Here is a 19,667-nt window from a genome sequence, read left to right as displayed (position 1 = left end):
CTTGGTTTTCTCTGTATGATGATTCTAGTAGTGCTTAGTTGTCTTTAACTTCATTCATTAGAACAATTTTGTTAGATTGTATTGTGACAGCTGTCAATCAGGGTGCATTTTAAAACATCAGAATTAGTGAATTCTTGTACAGCCATTTTAATATTGAAGATGAAAGAAAATATGCAACATTTTTGGTGTATTATGCTTCGTTATTTCAAGAAAAGTAAAAATGCAACTGAAACATAAAAAACCTATGCAGTATATAGAGAAGGTGCAAACACGTCAAAAGAGGTTTGTGGCCCTGGCTGGTGGGGCTCAGTGGACTGTGGGCCAGCATGTGAACTGAAGGGTCGTTGGTTTGATTCCCAGTCAGGGCACAAACCTGGGTTTCAAGCCAGGTCCCCAGTTGGAGGCACATGAGAGGCAACCACAAATTGATGTTTCTCCCTCCCTTTCCCCTCTCTATAAACAAGCAAACAAACATTCTTTAAAAAGTGGTTTGTGGAGATTCTTGGTACTATTGATGTTTTGGCCAAGTCTTTTGCATTGCAAGATGGTTAGCAGCACCCCTGGCCTCTATCCACTAGAAGCCAATAGTGGGAGATAGTCAACATACTCAAAATATCCAAATCAACCAAGTTATTGGTGAAAATGAAAAATGTCTTTTATTTTATAGAAAAAACTGAACAGACTTTATGGCCAACCCAATAACACAAGATTAGGCCAAGATGAGGCAGCCAAATAATGTAATGTAGACCTCAGTAGGTAAGCAATTGGATTTTATTCTACATACAGAAGCCAGGAGTGATTTATAAGCAGATTTATTTTACAAGCTCCAGCCACTCTGCTTGAAATGAATTGGGAGTGACAAAAATGGAAGCTTGTGACAGAACTGGAACAAAAATTTTACTGCACTGATTTCAAAGAAGGGCCGAGTATTTACTGAACACACCTTATGTGCCTGGCTGTTCTAACCTCAGAGGAACAAGAGTTCATGCCTTCTGGGGCTGACTAGTGGGGAGGGCTAAGAAGCAGCAGGGTGTGATGGTTCAGGTATTAGCTGCAAGAGCTAATGAGTACCCTGGAGACTGTCCAAAACAAACTTCCTAGCCTGACCAAGAATAATTTGTATTTAGTGGGGTCACGTGAGTGGGATGTCCCTTCATTCTGAAAAAAGAAGAAAAAAAGGCCAGGTATTTCTCCTCTTCCCCAACTCCTCCACTTTCACCACATCGCCCGCGTCCTCCCTCCGGCCGCAACTCCCCACTCCCGTTTCCCGGGAAAGTCGAGAGAACTAAGGGCTTGTAGACGTCTCACAACCACCAGAGGACCAAGCGCTGGCCACCGCAGTGGTTCACTGAAAAAAAAAAAAAAATCTTCCACTTTCCGCACGGAAACAAGTGAACCTTCGGTACTGAGGGCAATGCGGGGGTGTGCCGGGACTTCCGGAGGCGGGGCCCAGTCTCGGTTGGCTCTCCCCGCGCCTGCGCGGGAAACCAAACGGGATGCTGGTGTTAGTTTCGCCGGAACCTCGCTCTCTTGGCTTCTGCTTCCGGGTCGGAGCCATGGCGGTGGCAAATTCAAGCCCTGTCAACCCCGTGGTGTTCTTTGATGTCAGCATTGGCGGCCAGGTGAGGTCCAGCAAGCCACCCAGCCATGCACCAAAGGGAAACTGCAAGAGGCCAGGCAGGCAGAACTCACCCGCCCAGGGGTAGCGGGCTCGGGAAGCTAGAAAGTGAATTTGGTCCAGAACCTACCGACCTGTGGGGCGTGGTGAGCGTGAGTAGGATGGAGAGCTTTGCTCTTATCTCGCATCCTAGCGCCCTGCTAGTGGAAGGTCTGGACGGAACAGAAGGATAGGCAAAGGAGGCGGAGGTGGGAGAGATCAAGTACATGTGGGAGGGAGGGGTCAGCCCTTCACGGTCCCTGCTCCGTGAGACCTCCACGGTCTTGGACCGGACCTTATGACTGTCTCCCGCCGGTTGCAGGAAGTTGGCCGTATGAAGATCGAGCTCTTTGCTGACGTTGTGCCTAAGACAGCCGAGAACTTTAGGTAAGGTGCACCAGCTCTGCCGGATTATATATTCCAGTTTTGTCGTATTAACCGAACCAGAACTCATCCTGTGGAATCGTCAGCCTACCTCTGTCCGTCCAGTCACTGCCCTTGAGATCGTATTCTTCTGGGTGTTGCTCTGTCTGAACGGTCACGTTTTGACACCCTCATGTCTATTTACGTTGTTAATCTGAATGCCTGGGGGCCTGGACATCTAGCTGGCCGGTTGATGGGCTTGCTGTTTGCAATGTTGGTGCTCTCCCCTCTGGAGGTTAGGGGCACTCACAGCTGTGATGTCACGGTGACTGAGTCCCTCGCTCTTTTCCCTTTCAGGCAGTTCTGCACTGGAGAATTCAGGTGAGTCTCAAACGTGGTTGACTTATCTGCTTGTTCCTGAGGGGTGTCCTGGGGCTGCACTGAGAGTACTGGGGGACCACCATAGGCCTTGAATGATTGCTGGTGACAGTAATAGAACGTATTACCCCGAGGGTATTCATCTGAATTCTATCTTCATCTCGCTTGTCCTGGCCACCTTTAGGAGAATCACTTGGAGTCAAATATGTGGTAAACTGGAAAGGCTTGTTACCTGTGATCATAGCAAATTTATTTCTGTTTGGCTGTAGGAAAGATGGGGTTCCTATAGGATACAAAGGAAGCACTTTCCACAGGTAAGGCCAAGGCAAACCCTTGGGGCTTTTAGAATTACTTCCTTGGGGGATTTCCTCTAGAGGAAAGTGAAACCATACGATACTTCTTAGATCTTGAAAAAGAATGTTTTTGTGAACTCAAGGATTGATTGGAAGATTTCTTAAAAGTCCAAGTGATAAACATTGTATTTTGAAATCAATGTTAATCTAAACTACAATGAGTAAATCATTGTTTTCCTAAACCAGAGTCTTATCTCAGAATCCTTTGTTCTCTGTTTCAGGGTCATAAAGGATTTCATGATTCAGGGTGGAGATTTTGTTAATGTAAGTAGTTCCTTTCCTATCAAAGCTTTAGAATCTTTCTTTATTTTTTGTTATTGCTGTTGCTACTATTTTTACTATAGGGACCCATTCCTAAGGCTTGAGAACAAAATAGCCAGGCTTGATGCGGGGAGGAGATGGGGATGGGAATGCCCTTGAACGTTGCTGGCTACCACTCACTGTACCATCAGGTGACACACATCAGTACTTTGACTGAGTCACCAGCTTCCAAGTCTCAGCCTTTCAGGGACAGAAATGGACATTTTCCAACATACCTGTAGAGCAGGACTGTCAAACTCATTTGCACTGGGGTCCTCATCAGCTTCAAGGTTGCCTTCAAAGGGCCAGATGTAATTTTAGCACTGTATAAATGTAACTACTCCTTAACTAAGGGCAAGGAGCTCGGTGCTGCTACTGGGTAGAAACAAGGTGTCGGGTCGGATAAAACAAAGTAGAGGGCGGGATTCGGCCTGCAGGCCTTGTGTTTGCCACCTGTCCTGTAGACGATCCATGACAGATCCAAATTAATTAGTTATGTGAAACTCAGCTACAAATCAGATGCAACTTGTTTGAACTAAATAGTAGTCCCTTTTCAGTGAGCTAACTGCTTATGCTCCATTTTCCTTTTCACTTCCAGTATCACAGTGCCTGAAAAGCTGAGTTTTTAATCATAAGTTGATTAGGGTACAAGGAATCAGCAAGAGAGGTAGACAGTTCTGAAGGGATGTTTTCTCTCTTCACTGGGAGAGCCCAGTGGAGTAGCGCTCTGCTACTAAGCATGACTTTCCTGTTAGAGTTTCTGTGTGTCCCCTGGAGTCAGTCTGTCACTCTTCCCCTGACCTTAGGGTTTTAAAGAGTTCTCTCTTTCCTATCCAGGTAAAGTTACAAAGTGCAGATTTTAGGCCAAATCAGGCTTTCAGATATGTTTTCTTTCATCTTTATGATGCTGCAAAACTGGCAAAAAATTCTGGAGTTTTGTTTCCTCTCTAAAGAATGGAAAATAGGAGTGCACTAGGCCTATGTTTCTCATGCGGTGACAATTAGTTGAAATCAAATAATTGCTTCTTTTAGACAAGGTGTGTCCTTGCCATTTCACCGTAGTCCCCAACACCTGTTTCCCTTGTTTATGTCATCTGCCCCCATAGTTTGCAGCCCCTGACCACTACTGATGGTACTAAGGCTTGGGGTCACCATGCATTTCTTTGTTAGCTGGTAAGAAGGACTGTGAAGACATTCTCTGCCTTCTTTTCTTTCTTCCCATTGGCTTCCGTATCGCCATATTGACTTCGCGGGAACAGGACCAACTTCTTACTGGTCATTGCCAGACTCACCCGGTCACCTGCTGATAGCCCCAGGATTAGATAATAATTGGTCAGCCAGAAGGCTGAACATCAGAGAGAGGCAACTGCTCAGAGCCACTCATAGAGAATTAAAAACAGAATGAGCAAGAGGCAGAAGAAGCAGGATTTGAGACCTTCTAAAGTTGGACCAAGAATATTTGTTTGTTTTAGTAATATTTGGTATTTATTTATTTATTGAGAGAGGGGAAGGGAGGGAGAGAAACATCGATGTATGAGACATGCAGATCAGTTGCCTCTTGCGCACCCCCAACTGGGGACCTGACCCGCAACCCAGGCATGTGCCCTGACTGGGAATCGAACTGGTGACTTTTTGGTTCTCAGTCTGGCACTCAGTCCACTGAGCCACACCAGCCAGGGCTTTTCTTTTTGTAAAAGAAAAGTACAAGAAATGAAGTAAGTCATCTCTCACGGAATAACTCTTGTCATTTTAGTTTACAGCTGTCAGTCTTTGCAAATGTATGTGTGTCAACTACAATTTCTAACAGACATAAATTATACATATGTTTAAATTTCTTAAAGATTTTACTTATTTATTTTTAGAGAAAGGGGAAGGGAAGGGAAGGGGAAAGAAAGGAAGAGAAACATCAGTATGTAAGAGATACATTGATTGACCAGCTGCCTCTCATTTGCCCTCAGCTGGCCTGCAGCCCAGGCATGTGCCCTGACTGGGAATTGAACCAGTGACCTTTTGGTTTGCAGGCCGACACTCAGTCCACTGAGCCACACCAGCCAGGGCAGATCATACATATGTTTTAATTTTTTTGTACTTAACAATTGTTTGCATTTTCCCTTGTTATTAAGTCTTCTTCCAAAACACTTTTTCTAATAGCTACCTAATATTCCATAATGAATAGACAGTGAATTTATTTGATCAACCCACTATTGTTGAAAATTTAAGTTGCTTTCTAATGTTTGCTCTGAAAATTCATTTTTGTCATTTTTCCTACTCTGGCTTCTGGAGAGCAATAGCTAGTGCAGTTACAGAGGATGATATGGTAGCTGATCTGTCCCCTAGGTTTATTGGGAAATTAGAGCCCTCCCCTGGACGAATCAGCACTGGCGAGGAGGGTGCTATCACGTGGTACACACTAGGTTTCCAACGGCTCACCCACCACATGGTTTGGGAGGTGGGGTAGGGTAACAGTCACTTAGGTGGGTACTTGTATGTGACTGACTGCAGGCAGGAGAGTCTGAGAATGGCAAGGATTGTCTATATGGTCACTGTGCTGTTCCCTACTTAGTGTCTTAACCTGTCTTTCTAGAGGCCCAGCTCTGACCTCTTTTACCCAGTCTGTGAGATCTGGCCAGGTAGTAAGCTACGTGTGCCTTGGACGGGGCTTGCTTTGACTTCAGGATAGGGCCAGCAAGCGTGGACTTTAGGGAAGCTAGACTGCAGGTGCAGCAGCTGTCTTTTTCTGGTCTCTGGAGGGACCAGCACTTGCGAGTTGCTAATACTTCCCTTCTCTCTGCTCAGGGAGATGGTACTGGAGTCGCCAGTATATACCGGGGACCATTTGCAGATGAAAACTTTAAACTTAGACACTCAGCTCCAGGCCTGCTTTCCATGGTAAGTGAGGTCCAGTCAAGACTTGGAGTTAGATTTATCGCCAGTTGGTTTCTGGGCCCCTCTTGAGGCTCAGTGGTGTCTCTTTGGATGAAAGCAAATGCTTTTCTTCTCTTGCTCAGCCCAGGACTCACCTCGGTTGTGCCCACCTCTTTTTTCAGTGTGGTTTGATTTTGTTGGTTAGGGGAACTAAAACTGACCTCTGCTATGTGTTTTTTACCATTTATCTGAGCCAAGTCATGTGGCTGAGCATTTAGCCTCACTTCTCAGTGCCCATATACTCACACTGCCTATTGGCTGGTCACCTCCTTTCACTCACTCCCCACTCATTGCTCTCCACTCACACCCCCTGCCCCGGCACTCCCCTCCCCACTTATAACTCCACTCACACAGGTCACTCTTTTACAGTCCCTCTGCCCACCTCACTTAAAACCGTTCATCTACCCTACTCCTGCTCACTCTCCTTCGCTTCCCCACATTCACCTCTGACTCCTCATTTTCCCTTACCCCTCCCACCTTGCTTCTCCCTCTCTCCAACCTCCTCCCTCCTGCTCATCACCCTTTTCCTTCTGGCAGTGCCCCAAATCTCACACCCCCAGATCCAATGTTTGTGTGCACGTTCCCTGCTTGCCCTCTCCACCACTTACCCACTTAGGCAGTCATCAAGTAAACATTTGTTGATGTCCTCTCTGTTTCGGGCTCCACGGTAAGGTATGAGACCTGATTCCTGTCCTTATGTCACTTAACGTCTAATGGGGGTATCACTCATGCAAAACAACAAGTATAGTTCAGTGCAGTCCATGCCATCGGTGTATTAAGGTGAGAACACTTAACTGTATGTAAGGACACCTTACTGTATGTAAGGACTCTGTGAGGGCCCTGAGGAATGGGAATGACTGCTGCTGGGGGGCGGGCTAGGCTGTGTCACAGAGGAGGGGACATTTGAGTTTTTGAAAGAGTTCTGTACCAGAGGGCATGTGGCCCTGGTTGAGGGACAGAAAGTGAGGAAGGTGCTGAGAAGAACATAGGATGGGAACGGCAGGTGGAGTGGACAGGCCAGTAAGAGACCTGAAGAGGCAGGTCGTCTGGCTCCCGAAGGGCTTTACATGGCAGAATAAGGGTGAGGTGTGTGAACTTCCTTTCATAGGTTACAGAGAGCCATACACTTTTTGAGCAGAGTTGATCAAACTTTGTGTTTTCGAACAAAAACGCTAGCTGCAGTGTGAGTGGCACATGGGAATGGAGAGGCCGGGGCGGAGAAGCCCATTAGGAGGCTGCCCTGATAACTGAGGGGACCAGCAGTACAGTAAGCCCCCTCTTAGGAAAGTCAGGTTGGGCAAGTGCAGGTAAAGGGTGGAGAAGTGGCTTAGGTTAGCTTGGATCTTCTCCAGGAGCATTAAAACAGCTCGGAGTTCATGCCGCTATGTTAGCATCGATGGAGGAGTCAGAAAAATGGAAGGCAGCTTGGTCCTTGCTCCCTTCAGGCTGACACTGGTTGAATTGTGCTGTCAGTGTTCGGTGGCATGGTTGTTTTTGCTCTTGTCTTCACTAAATCACGTGTTCCTCAGGGGCAGGGACTGGGTCTCTTTGATCTCTAAGCCCTATGCCTGACACAGAAAGGTGTCGAGCAGATATTGATGAATGGCCGGAAGATGATCAGAATAATGGGTAACATTTATTGAGCACTTAGTCAACAAGCACCTTATTTGCGTTAATTTATTTAAAGCTTCTCCACATCTTTAAGATAGGTACGAATGAGGAAACGGAGGCACAGAGAGAGGTTATGGGACTAAACTCAGGGCACGCAGTCAGTGGTAGAGTTGGGATTCGCACTAGGTCGCCTGGCTCCCGAGAATCCACAGCAGATTCTCTAAACCAGTAAGTCATACTGCCTTGCAGAATGAACAAAGAAGTGGCTAAGGGCAGAGTGTCCCCTGAGCTCTGAAAACATGTCGTGTGGCTGCTTTCCTGTCTGCTCGCTAATAAATGTTTAGACATAGAGCAGCAAACTAGATTGGATGGGTGGGTGGGTGGGTGGATAGGATGAACTGGGACCCCTGAGAGGCCTATGCCTCATTCCAAAGCCTAGGCCTATTCTGACTGGCCCAGAAAATGCCTGATTTTCATGTGTGAGGTGTTACCGAACACATGTACGAAAACCAAAAATAACCTCATCTTACATGGCGAGTTGCTCAAATATAGTACGAAATCCCTAATTAGAGCTTACCCTTAGACAATGTCTTTAATGGCTTTATAGTATATCATAAACAGTTTTATTCCTTCACAGTTGAACACGGAATCAACCAATTTAAATCTAATATCTGATTAAAGCTAGTTATCCAATAATTTCCAGCTTTGCCTCAGTAACAGTTTTGTAAGACCTGTACTTTTAACAGTACTAGTACTTTCAGTTTTCCATTTTCTTCTCATGTTTTTCCAAAATAGGGGAAGCGTCATAATATGTTCGTGGTGCACCAACATGGATGTAAGACAGTGCTGCTGAAACTTGATGTACAAAAGTCGGGCTTTAGCACACTGAGGGCGGTTTGGGGTGTCAGTGTGGGATGAGCGGAAGTGCACTCTGTATGCAGGTCAAAGGTCTCCTTTTACAAAGCACCGCTCTGCATTGTGGTTGTGCCTGTTCTTTGATGATGTGTTATTAACTATAATGATGTAAAAATAATTTTAAGGGAGGAAAAGGGAAGGGATATAGCCACGCCTACAAAGTTTCAGATTCTCTATTTTAAAAAATACTTTTTCTGTAAAATTCAATAACAAAGGATTTGGGTATAGTAGTAAAAAGCAAATGTCTTTGATTAAATATAGTCATTTTTCTATCATATCACTCACAACTTGCACCTTCTTAAATTTTTTAGATTACCATTGTAATAGTACAACACCACTCAGACAAAGCAGCTTATGGCACAGACAGCAGGCCTTTCCTCGCCTGGTAGATGCTCTGTCATTGTAGTTCAGTTACAACTAGTATTGGACTAAACACAGCAAATCAGGTCCCATAAAGTCATTCCCATAATAAAAATTCACACTGTAGGAGAAATGTACATTTATTCAAGGATCTAGTTCCTTGAGGGCAGAGATTGTGTGTCCAGTTTATCTCTGTATCCGTGGGTCCTAGCTTAGGCCTGGGCTTGTAATGAATGCTCAGTGAGTTTTGCTGAAAGAAAGTGTGGAGGAATCAGGGCCGCAGGTTCTTTGTGTAGTCTCTCTCTTCAGCCAGCGTGGCCAGGAGAACTCACTGCAGGTATATCTGGTTTCCGTCAGGCAAACAGCGGTCCCAGTACAAATGGCTGCCAGTTCTTCATCACCTGCTCTAAGTGTGACTGGCTGGATGGGAAGCACGTAGTGTTTGGTGAGTCCTGCTCCTGTGCCATGGTCCTGGCCCCATTCACCCAAAGTGGGACTTCCAAAGAAGCCATTCCCTGCACACTCACACCAAGAGAGCCTGACTAGTTTACCCACTCTGTGTAGTAGGGGGGAGGTGGCAGCAGTGGGAGGTGGGGAGATGCATGGAAAGACAAAGGGGCCATCTGATAAAGTGTGCTACCACTCAGGTGATACATAGGTATGGGGGGAAAACCCAGGGGGGTGGTGCTCAAGAAATACCCCAGAGGAAGCATGGTGCAGTGGGGCTTTGCAATCACTCAGGTTTGAGCCCTAATTCTGCTACTTAGTGTGCTCTCTGTGACCTTGGGTAAATCATTTCACCTCTGTTGAATCTCAATTTCCTGAATTGGTGTGAGGATCAAATGAGACAATGGTGTGAGAATGAGCATTGAAAGCCAGAATATGCTATGCAAATGAGAATAGTGAAATCCATCTCATGCTCTTCTTACAGGGAAAATTATTGATGGACTTCTAGTGATGAGAAAGATTGAGGTAAGTCCTGTTTTGATTCCTTTTCCTCAGTTGTTCTGGTCTGGTACTACCTGACTAGGGTCAAGAACGAGAGGATCCTGAGCGGGCTTCGTCTGTTAGGCCCGGTCATCCATTCCATTGACTTCTTCAAGGGAAAGGAGGAGAGACCGCATGCCTTCCAAGTGTTTCTGGCCTATAATTAGCCTCTGTGATACACACGGAGCTATGGCCTGGGGTGGCCCCTCCACCTACTTGATAAACTCCTATTCAGCACTGCATTCAAGATCCCTCGTGACCTGGCCCCTGCCTGCCTTTCCCTTCCCCTGCTGCCACTGCTGCCTCCACGTTCCAGTCACACTGGGCTACTAGCTTTTCTCACACATCACTGTCCCTTGTTCCTTCTTGCCCCTGAGCTTTCGCTCATGCTATTTCCTCTGTTTGGAGTGCTCTTCTCCTTTCTTTTCCTCCGTCCCATTTATCCTCAGTCCAGCTCAGATAATCCCCTGTTCTGGGAATCCTGCCCTGACCTCTTCAAGCAATGTTTAGTTGCTTCCTCTGCCCCATTTATACTTTCTTATAACTTATTATATTGTTACATATCATAGCTTTGATATTTTTAAATGTGCATATTGTTTTTTATCTGTATTATGTGTTTTCCCTATCTGCTAGGACATGGACTGTTGTCATTTCAGCCTCTGATCCCTCAGTCCTTAGCCCAGGGGCTGGCAGACATCAGTAATGTTTAAGGAGTGTGTGCAGCTGAGTGGATGAATTTTGACTGTGCTTTCTGTCTTAGAATGTTCCCACGGGGCCCAACAATAAGCCCAAGCTGCCCGTGGTGATCTCACAGTGTGGGGAGATGTAGCCCCAAGCAAGACTGAATCAGGTAAGTGCGTCTTCTCTTTCTGGTTGGGAGTCGCCCCAGAGAAGGCAGTGTGGCCTAGTGGAAAGCACCTTAGATTGGAAGACGTGGGACTGAGCCATTTCCTCTCTTGGTGACCTAGCAGGGGTCACTTCCCTTCTCTGAGCCTGTTTCCTCATCTGTCAAATGGAGACAGTACTTCTCTCTTAGGGTCCTTATGAGGATCACAAGAGAAAGAGTTATTAGGGCACTTTACTTTTCTACCGCTTTGTGACTTACAGAGTATCAGCCTGAACGCCTTAGGCAGTTTGTGACAGCTCTCGCAGACTGCAGTCTCCGTGGAGAGATGTGGCACCAGCTCTGGGTGACTCCCTGCCGGGTCAGCCTGAGCAGTCAGGAGACAGACCTGTCCTGCTTCTCACTAGACCCGACAGGGCAAATCCAGTTCCTGACTTGTATTTGCCAGCTTCGTAGGTGAACCTGACACCCTACCCATTCTTTTTTTTTTTAATATGTATTTATTTTCAGAGAGTGGGGAATGGAGGGAGAAAGACATCAAGTGGTTGCCTCTCACTTACCTCCAACACAACCCAGGCACATGCCCTGACTGGGAATCAAACCGGCAACCTTTTGGTCCACAGGCCGGCACTCAGTCCACTGAGCCACACCAGCCACTTTCTACCCATTCTTGCCACTGCCTGCTCTGTGCTGGGCGTCATGCTAGGCGTGCTGAGGAGGGCAAAACATTGAAGGATGTCTCTACCTTTCAGGAGCTTATAAGGAATAGGATACATTCTGAGAGGTTATCACTAGTAATGTGAGTGACGTTGCCAAGTGTCATAAGAATTCAAGGGAGAAATTGATCACTTCCAGCTAGAATGGTGGTGACTTTCTCTCTCCCATTTTCACACCTGCCAAAAAGTTGGAAGAATAGGACATGCAACACCCATATACATTTCAGCTAGATTAACATTCTTATTTATCATTTTGCTTCGACACTTGTTTTTCTCTTTCCTTCTTCCGTCCTCTCACATTCCCATTCCTTCTTTCCTCCCTTTCCCTTCCTTCATTTCTTTCCCATTTGAAAGCTAAAGGCTTCATGACACTTTACCCGTAAACACTTCACAAGCAGCTCCTAAAAACAACAACATCCTCCATAACCACGATAATGTCCGGTGTGCATGTTCAGAGTCCCCCCCGGTATCTACAAAGTAACTGTTGGATCTCTAGGGAAAGGCACCCAATCTAGGTGTACGTATTTCCTTTAGTTGGTTATTAAGTAACACTGTATACTGTATTTTGCCATGTATAATGTGCACTTTTTTGCCCAAATTTTTCAGGGAAAAATAAGGATGTGCATTATATATGAGTAGTATGTATTCTGTATCTATATAAATGTTTCTAATTCTTTTATTTATGCTTATGCATTAAAAGTATAACTCCAGAAAGCGATAATGATATTCTTATGCAAAATAATACCCTGGAATGTGATAATAGGTTTTGTTTCTAAGTATAAATAAATAAAAATTTGAATTAAAAAAATGAAAACAAAAGTTTTTGTTTTTTTTCCCACAAAAGTTTGGGCCAAAACCATGGGTGTGCATTATACACAGGAGCACATTATACACAGCAAAATATGGTAATCTCATACAAATTTTCACACAAAACAGTTCAAGCGAAAGTCCCCGCCCCTGACTCCCCCTTGGCAATCCTGTGGCCCCAGTCCTACTCCTGTCCCCAGACGTAACTTCGTCAGTTGGATGTGTATCCACCAGGGCCTTTTCTTTGCCTAATTTTGGGAGGTTTTGTTTTTCCTAAATGTTATTATACTACATGGTCCGGCAGAAGTAAGGCCTGCTTCAGTGTTGTTGGTCGGGTAATACTATGCGTGTGATAATTTATAGTTTTAATTTGAACATTTCACCTCAAATGTCATGTGGTGTGCTTAGGTGTGATATTGTTATGTTACAGAATTACATGCTTATGATTTTGTAATAAAAAGGGGCATTGTCTATGCTGGACCCTGTATATTGTTCATCGTTGTGTTTCCATTTGGCATTATGTCCTTCTCTGTTCAAGTAAAACTACCTCATTAAAAAATAAAAAAAAATAAAAAGCAAGTCCTGGCTTGTGTGGCTCAGTGGATTGAGCACCAGCCTGGGAATTGAAGGGTCACTGGTTCGAATCCCATTCAGGGCACATCCCTGGGTTTCAGGCCAGGTCCCCAGTTGGGGATGTGTGAGAGGCAACTGATAAGTATATCTCTTGCATGTTTCTCTCCCTCTCTTTCTCTCTAAAAGTAAATAAATGAAATCTTCAAAACAAAAAAGCCAAAAAAACTGCCTTGGCAGGATGGCTCAGTGGATTAGAGCATCATCAACATGCACCAAAGGTTGCAGCTCGTGCCTGCAGTGAGCGTGGAAAGCAGCCAATCGATGTTTCTTTCACGTCAGTGTTTCTTTCTCCCTTTCTCTCTAGAATCAATAAATATATGTTTGGGTGAGGATTTAAAAAAACTAACATAATATTCTGGGAGATGTTTGTAGCATATAGTTTATTTTTCCTTTTTCTTTTTTAAAGCTTTTATTTATTTTTACTTTCAGAGAGAGGGGGAGAAACATCGATGTGCAGATGTGCGAGAGAAACATGGAAACATCAGTTGGTTGCATCTCGCACGCCCCCAACTGGGGACCTGTCCCACAACCCTTCAGTTTGCAGGCCACTGAGCCACACCAGCCAGGGCTATTTTTTTTTTTCCTTAATGATATGAATAGTTATGCATTCTGAGTCTTAGTTCTTTGCAAGTTATGACTATTTTCTCCAGAAGTCTTAGTTCTTTGTATGTTGTGACTATTTTGTCCAGATTATAGTTTAAGAAAAAATTGGCAGTGTGTTGCTTCTCTGAACTTTGGTTATATCCTTTGTTAAACAGAAGTTCTAAATTTTGATAAGGTAAAAATACCAGTCTTTCGCTTATGGCTTTTGTGGTTTATCTTGTTTAAGAAAGTCCTTACTACCTCAAATCATAATGTTTTCTGTATTCTTGCTAATATTTCTTTAGTTTTATTTGTATACTCACCAAATTATCTCAGAATATATTTTTCTCCCTGCCTTTTTCCCCAAATGGAGTTCCAGTCAAATTCTAGACTACCTTAATGACCATTCATACCTCTATCTGTGAGTTACTTTGTGTTCACAGCATCTGGCCCTTATAGGCATTCAGTAAAATTTTATTACACAAGTTAGTAGAGAGAGAGAGAATGTCAGGCATGTTAGGCAGGGACCTGGTGTGAGCAAATACCGAGGCAGGAATGCACAAGTGTATGCTGGAAGCTGCATGCAGACCTCTCTCTTGTGCAGCCAGATGGTCCCTTTTCAGGCCCAGCTGACACCTAAGCTTGCCTTTCTGCTCGGACTGTATCCCCCTTGAATAGCTGCGGGCCATTCCCTCCCTTTCTCCCTTAGCTCTTTGCTGTAACTAAAGTTGAACTCATAGGTCCTTTTTCTTCTAAAGATTAACCTGATTACTGCCAGAGGACAGAATATAAAATAAAGAAGATTAAAAAAATAAATTCTTTATATTTTGGGCCTCTTGTCTATATTTTTCTGGGTCCCTTACAGAAAGTTACTAGATGCCCTTTTTGGGGGTTTGACTTCTGAGGGTGGCAATGGTCAGCCTCACTCACTGTTAGCAAAGAAAGACCATATAACCTTTGCCCCCATGAAAGCCCCTCTTCTCAGGCCATAGCGGAAGCAGAACAGATTCCACGGGGGCTGTTGTTCGATGTTCCTGAGGCCCTCAGGGTCAGAACTGTCCGGCAGACATTCCTTTCTGCGATGGAGAAAATGTTATAGCTGTGCTGTGAGGGTAGCTTCCAGCCAAGGTGACAACTGAGTTCTTAAATTTAAGGAGCCACGTGTGGTGTTGCCAATTCAGACACCTAATCCTGGCTTGCTCAGAATTGTAGCTTTCGTAGATAACACTGAGGAACAATATAATGAAGGCAGTTATCACTCACTGAATACTTCTTATGCTCAAATATTGAGCTAAGAATTTTACTTGCATTATCTCATTTAACTTTACCAAAAGTCCCCATCATAGGTTTTAAGGCACAGGTGGCAAACACAAGGCCCGTGGGCCAAACTCCAAGGTGGAGTTTGGCTCTCCACCTTGTTTCTACCAGGCAGCAGCACCGAGCTCCTTGCCCCTAGTTAAGGAGTAATTAGTTACATTTATACAGACCTAAAAGTCACATTCAGCCCTTGGAAGGCAACCTCGAGGCTGATGTGGCCCCCGATGAAAATGAGTGTGACACCCCTGTTTTAAGGTGTTAGGGAATCTACATGGCAGTGTGACCTACATGAGTTCCAGAGATGGAAGCCCCTCCTTGGGTTTCTGAGTAATGTCACTGGGGAGAAAGTAAGGAAAAGAGGAGAATAATTCCTCAGGCAACAGGGAACCATCCTATCCCTTTCCTTCCTAGCTATAAAGTTACAAGTATCTCTAATTCTGAGAGCCCGCCCCATTCCAATCAGAAAAGACCTAGGAGGAGATGATGTCTTGGTGGCACTGAATGCAGGAATCTACTGCATTCAGATCAAGATGTCACCTAATGATGCACTTGAGGCCTTGTGCCTAGGCCCTGAAAATATAAGGAGATAAAAGGTGGGTGGGGCCACCTGATCCACTGTATCATTTCCTTTCAGAACTCTTGTGTTTTGCCTTAGACTCTGACTTTGGTTTTAGTAAAAATGAAGTTTTCTGTATAATCTTTGTTCGATGTAGGAACGTTGATTTTTATCTTGGGGTCCTATAAAAGCCTTTTACGATAAATTTGGATGCGTAAGGGAACCTTGGCCCTCAGGAATCTCCTGCTGCAGTCTGAACTGGGTTCTTTGCTCCTTATAATCACACATGGGCTGGTGGAACCTCCGTTTTAAAAGCCTGAGAGTTTCTTGGAAAAGGGAGTGGCTGTTGGCCCTGGCAGCCCCACTAGTCTGAACTGCTGCTCACCTCCCTGTGATCCCCAAACCTGGTATGTGTGGCCAGCAGTAGAGACTTTGTTTAGTTCATTGAACCCCAAATTCCCCAAAGAAGAAGAATCACTTGGGAACACTTGTTAAATCTACTCATCCCCAGATTCCTCCCCTGGAGAGTTTATTTTAACATTTGCATCTGAGGAAAACATACATAATTAGCACAACACATAATTTTACAATTATAGCTTATAATGAGGCATTATTGAAGTTCAAATAGTGATTAGGTTTCGATTAATTACGCCTGTGGGTGATGGCTATTGCGACATTTGTGAAGGCGCTGTTTGGAGGGGCTGCGACTTAGGACGTGGTCTTCCCCTCTCTGGGATTACCTGCAGATGTGACGGGTGCCCGCGGAGAGTGGCTGTGAAAGGCGCGTGGTGGCCCATGGGCTGGTCCTCCCTTCCGGGACTCAGCCCTAATTAATTAAAATTGGTCCTGTGCCGGGTGATCACTTCCTAAGGTATATAACTGTCTTTACTCACTAGGCTGTTTGCCTGAAAGTACTATAATACTGTCTGTCATCAGTAATTGAAAAATAAAATTTTCTTAAAAGATAGGCCCCATACTGCAGACGAGGCTGCAGATTTAAAAAGCCCAGTTCCTGCCTCCAAGGAACGCACAGTCTCCTGGGAGACTTGGCGTCACAGACAATAAAGCATGGACTGCAGGTTTTAGGACGAAGTAAGGGAAGTAGGAGTGTCCGTGTCTGACCGAAGTAGTTTGGGAAGACTGAAAGAGACGATGCTTCAGCTTAGTACACCAGAGAATAGCTTGTCAGGTGGCTGAAACTGGGGGAGGCACTCCAGGCAGAGGGAACAGCATGAGCCAAGCACACCAGCAGGACACATGTGGGAGACGGCAAATAGTGCAATACGGCCGAAGCAGAAGGGTCTGAAAAGCAGACAGAGGGGAAGCTGGTGGAGGGCAGGGCTGGCTGTGAGAACCAGCGCAGGCTGAGGAGCCCCTGTGCTGTCCTGGGGGGTGGGGGTGAGCTGCAGGCAGTGTGTACATTTTTTTCCTCCCTGGAGTCAGGGTTGATTGTGCCCCTGTAATTCTCGAAACAGTCCCTGATCTTCCAAAAGAACCAAGCCAGTAGGAGTCCCAGAGGGATTTTGAGCAGGAGAACACTGTGATTGGACTTTCTCAAAAGTTGATTCTGGCAGCAAAGTGGAGGATGAGGTGGAGGCCAGTAAGGTGTCCCCTGCAGCGGTCCAGGCCAGAGAAAGGTTCCACACCAAAATACTGGTCTTGGGGGCACTAGATTTGGTGGCAAATGTTTGCATTCCTGTTGTGTGGGACACTGTTTGTCCCTGCCCTGAACAACCTGAGATTAAATCAAGCACCAGAGAAAAAGATGAAATTAGGAGATGTGATAAGCGTGCAACGCTGCTGGTGAAGCACAGTATTCTGTTCTACAGCAAACTTTCCCGGGTAGAAAGAGTGCACTCTGATGATAAAAAGCATCATGTAGTGATGCATAAAGCAGTAACATAGTTGTTTATTATCAGTGTACAGCCTTGCATGTGCTGTGCTTATAAGACTGGCAGTGCAGTGGCTTTGTTTACGCCAGCAGCATCCTGAACACATGAGTAATGGATTGCACCATGATGTTACAATGGCTACAACGTCACTAAGCAGTAGGAGTTATTCAGCTCCATTATAATCTTACCAGCCCACCATCGTACATGCAGTCCATGGCTGACCGGAATGTCACATGGTGCGTGACCATGCAGAGGCAAAGACCCTTACGTCGTAACCGGGCATTACACACGTTGAGGTACCCCCGTCAATGTATACGCTGGCCTTAAAAAGAAACAGGTAGATCTGCACGTGTTGGCAGGATTTCTAGGGTAAATTAAGTGAAAATGTCAAGATGTGATACATTATATAGGCTATGATACTATTTATTTTAAGTAGCTACTTCAGAAATTTTTGTAGTGATTCGTAGCTAACTGTTAATAATGGTTACCTCTGCAGAGTAGAGATAGCAAAGAGACTTTTCAATTTATGTAGTCCTATATATCCTTGAACTTTCTACATTGAGCACATATCTCATAACAAATACACACTATATATATATATATAGTTTTAACTAACCATAGTGCCCCCAGCCCCTCCTGGGAGCATGTGGCCAACACCACTTTGAATCACCCCCAGTTCCTCCCTCTCCCTGCCCCTGGCCTCGGCCGTCAATGGCCCCTCCTGTGAGCTCCCAGTACTTGGTTCATCTCTCCATCACAACGTTTCACGCAGACGTGTCTGTTGGGTTTTCTCTAGACTGAGAGCTCCTCGAGGCAGGGAGCACGCTGACAAACACAGTGCCTGGTTTGTGACAGAGCTCGGGTCCTGGAGCAGCATGCAACCTATAAAGTGCATTTATACATTTCTGCACATTCTGCATTAGGGTCCAGAGTCCAACTTCTCTTGGAGCCTCACTGTGACACCAGGGCTCCCTGTCCTCTGGGGGAAGAAGGGTGTGGTGACATTTGGAGGGCGGGGAAAGGTGTAGTATCTGAGTGTACTCACCGTGTTCTTTTAATACAGCTACCTCTGAGGCCATAAACAGGGTGCGGAATTTCCTTTCTCCAAACCCTGGGACCAAATCCTGCAAGTAAAAGATTGCTTTTTGTTCTGCAGCTGCACAGAGTGCCACAGGGCCTGGCAAAAAAAAAAATACATGTGCCCTGGCTAATGTGGCTCAGTTAGTTGCAGCATTTTCCTGTTACCAGTTTTGATCCCTGGTCAGGGCTCGGGCACAAGCGACCCCTGGTCTGGGCACATACAAGAGGTACCAACTGATGCTTCTCTCTTCCATTGATGTGTTCTTTCTCCCTTCCTTTCTTGCAAAAAGATACATTCTTTGGAACCAGTATATTAGAAAGTCCCATCACCATCAAATCATTAAACCCCTCGGGACCCTAGTTTTCTCCTTGCTTAATTGTATAATGTATAGTGCACAGAGTTTTGAAAGGTAAATAATGAGATAATACACTTGTTGGAATATTAGTTCTCTTCTTGGTTCCTTTATAACATACTTTTCAACTTTGCTCGGGAGAACCTGAGGTCTGGCCTATGTCAAGAATCATGTCCTGGTTGGTGTAGCTCAGTGGATTGAGTGTGAGCTGCAAATCAAAGGGTTGCCGGTTCAATTACTAGTCAGGGCACATGCCTGGATTGTGGGCCAGGTCCCCAGTTGGGGGAGCATGAGAGGCAACCACACATTGATGTTTCTCTTCCTCTTTCTCCTTCCCTTCCTTTCTCTCTAAAAATAAATAAATAAAATATTTTTAGAGAAAAAAAAAGAATCACACCAGTCTTTATTCTTTGGGGACAAGAGGATCAGGAGCATAAAGGTGGGAAGGTTGTTCCATTGAAACTTCACTTCCAGTCCTCTGAGCTGCTTATCTCTTCCTTCACAGACCTCCGCGTCCCCACCGTTGCAGGCCTGCCCATTCTCTGGGCGATGCTCTTGAGTACGAATATCTGCCTTGGTCCCCGAGTCTGCTTCCTGGCCTGCCGTTGCCCGGTTTGACCAAGAGACCTTGGAAGTATCACAGATTCAGAACCCAAGATTTTCCCTATGTTTCAATTGTAAATAAAGGTGGTTTTTTGTTTTGTTTTGTTTTGTTTTGTTTTGTTTTGGGGGTTTTTTGCTTGTGTGTGTGTTGTTACTTTAATGACAACCCATCTCCTCACACCTTAGCTTCAGCCAGGAGAACTGGTGCTCCAGGTGCACAGCCAGTGCAGGCCCGAGCCAGACCCTTGCTATGTCCACTTGACACCTCAACTTTACAAATAGTGGTCGCAGTCCCCTCTTAGGTTCAGACTGATCAAGCAGAAAAGGCAACGCCCTAGGGCGGACATACTCCAAGGATGTTCCCAGTAGGGTCAGTTTGGTTGGTTCCGAAGCCTGCAGGAAGAGGGTCACTAATGTTGGATATTTTTGAGTGGG

General features: G+C 45.3%; 1 protein-coding gene across 4 annotated transcripts; it reads left to right on the top strand.

The window, feature by feature from the left end:
• The first annotated feature begins 1,515 nt into the window (after positions 1 to 1,515).
• Positions 1,516 to 19,332, top strand: PPIH (peptidylprolyl isomerase H). 4 transcript variants are annotated; one of them, XM_037149725.2, is made up of 10 exons: positions 1,516 to 1,622; positions 1,980 to 2,044; positions 2,378 to 2,401; positions 2,668 to 2,712; positions 2,973 to 3,015; positions 5,848 to 5,940; positions 9,220 to 9,307; positions 9,794 to 9,834; positions 10,610 to 10,699; positions 19,135 to 19,332. In XM_037149725.2, the coding sequence occupies exons 1-9, from the start codon at positions 1,557 to 1,559 to the stop codon at positions 10,676 to 10,678; spliced, it is 534 nt and encodes a 177-aa protein (XP_037005620.1). In that variant the 5' UTR covers positions 1,516 to 1,556; the 3' UTR covers positions 10,679 to 10,699; positions 19,135 to 19,332. The 4 variants fall into 4 exon arrangements, with proteins under 4 accessions (XP_037005620.1, XP_053516670.1, XP_053516671.1 ...); XM_053660695.1 differs by lacking the exon at positions 19,135 to 19,332 and adding an exon at positions 13,279 to 14,248; XM_053660696.1 differs by lacking the exon at positions 19,135 to 19,332 and adding an exon at positions 12,976 to 13,117.
• Positions 19,333 to 19,667: the final 335 nt, after the last annotated feature.

The sequence above is a fragment of the Artibeus jamaicensis genome, unplaced genomic scaffold, assembly GCF_021234435.1.
Source record: "Artibeus jamaicensis isolate MK-2021 breed Jamaican fruit bat unplaced genomic scaffold, CSHL_Jam_final scaffold_847, whole genome shotgun sequence".
Taxonomy (NCBI): domain Eukaryota; kingdom Metazoa; phylum Chordata; class Mammalia; order Chiroptera; family Phyllostomidae; genus Artibeus; species Artibeus jamaicensis.
Note: the sequence above shows the minus strand (reverse complement) of the source record. Positions and strands in the feature narration are given on the sequence as shown.

Excerpts from the sequence above, each read along its gene's own strand:
- PPIH (XM_037149725.2), top strand. The coding sequence starts at position 1,557 with ATGGCGGTGGCAAATTCAAGCCCTGTCAACCCCGTGGTGTTCTTTGAT. Across the intron at positions 2,713-2,972 it reads AAAGGAAGCACTTTCCACAG|GGTCATAAAGGATTTCATGA; the intron begins GTAAGGCCAAGG and ends TCTCTGTTTCAG. Across the intron at positions 3,016-5,847 it reads AGGGTGGAGATTTTGTTAAT|GGAGATGGTACTGGAGTCGC; the intron begins GTAAGTAGTTCC and ends CTCTCTGCTCAG.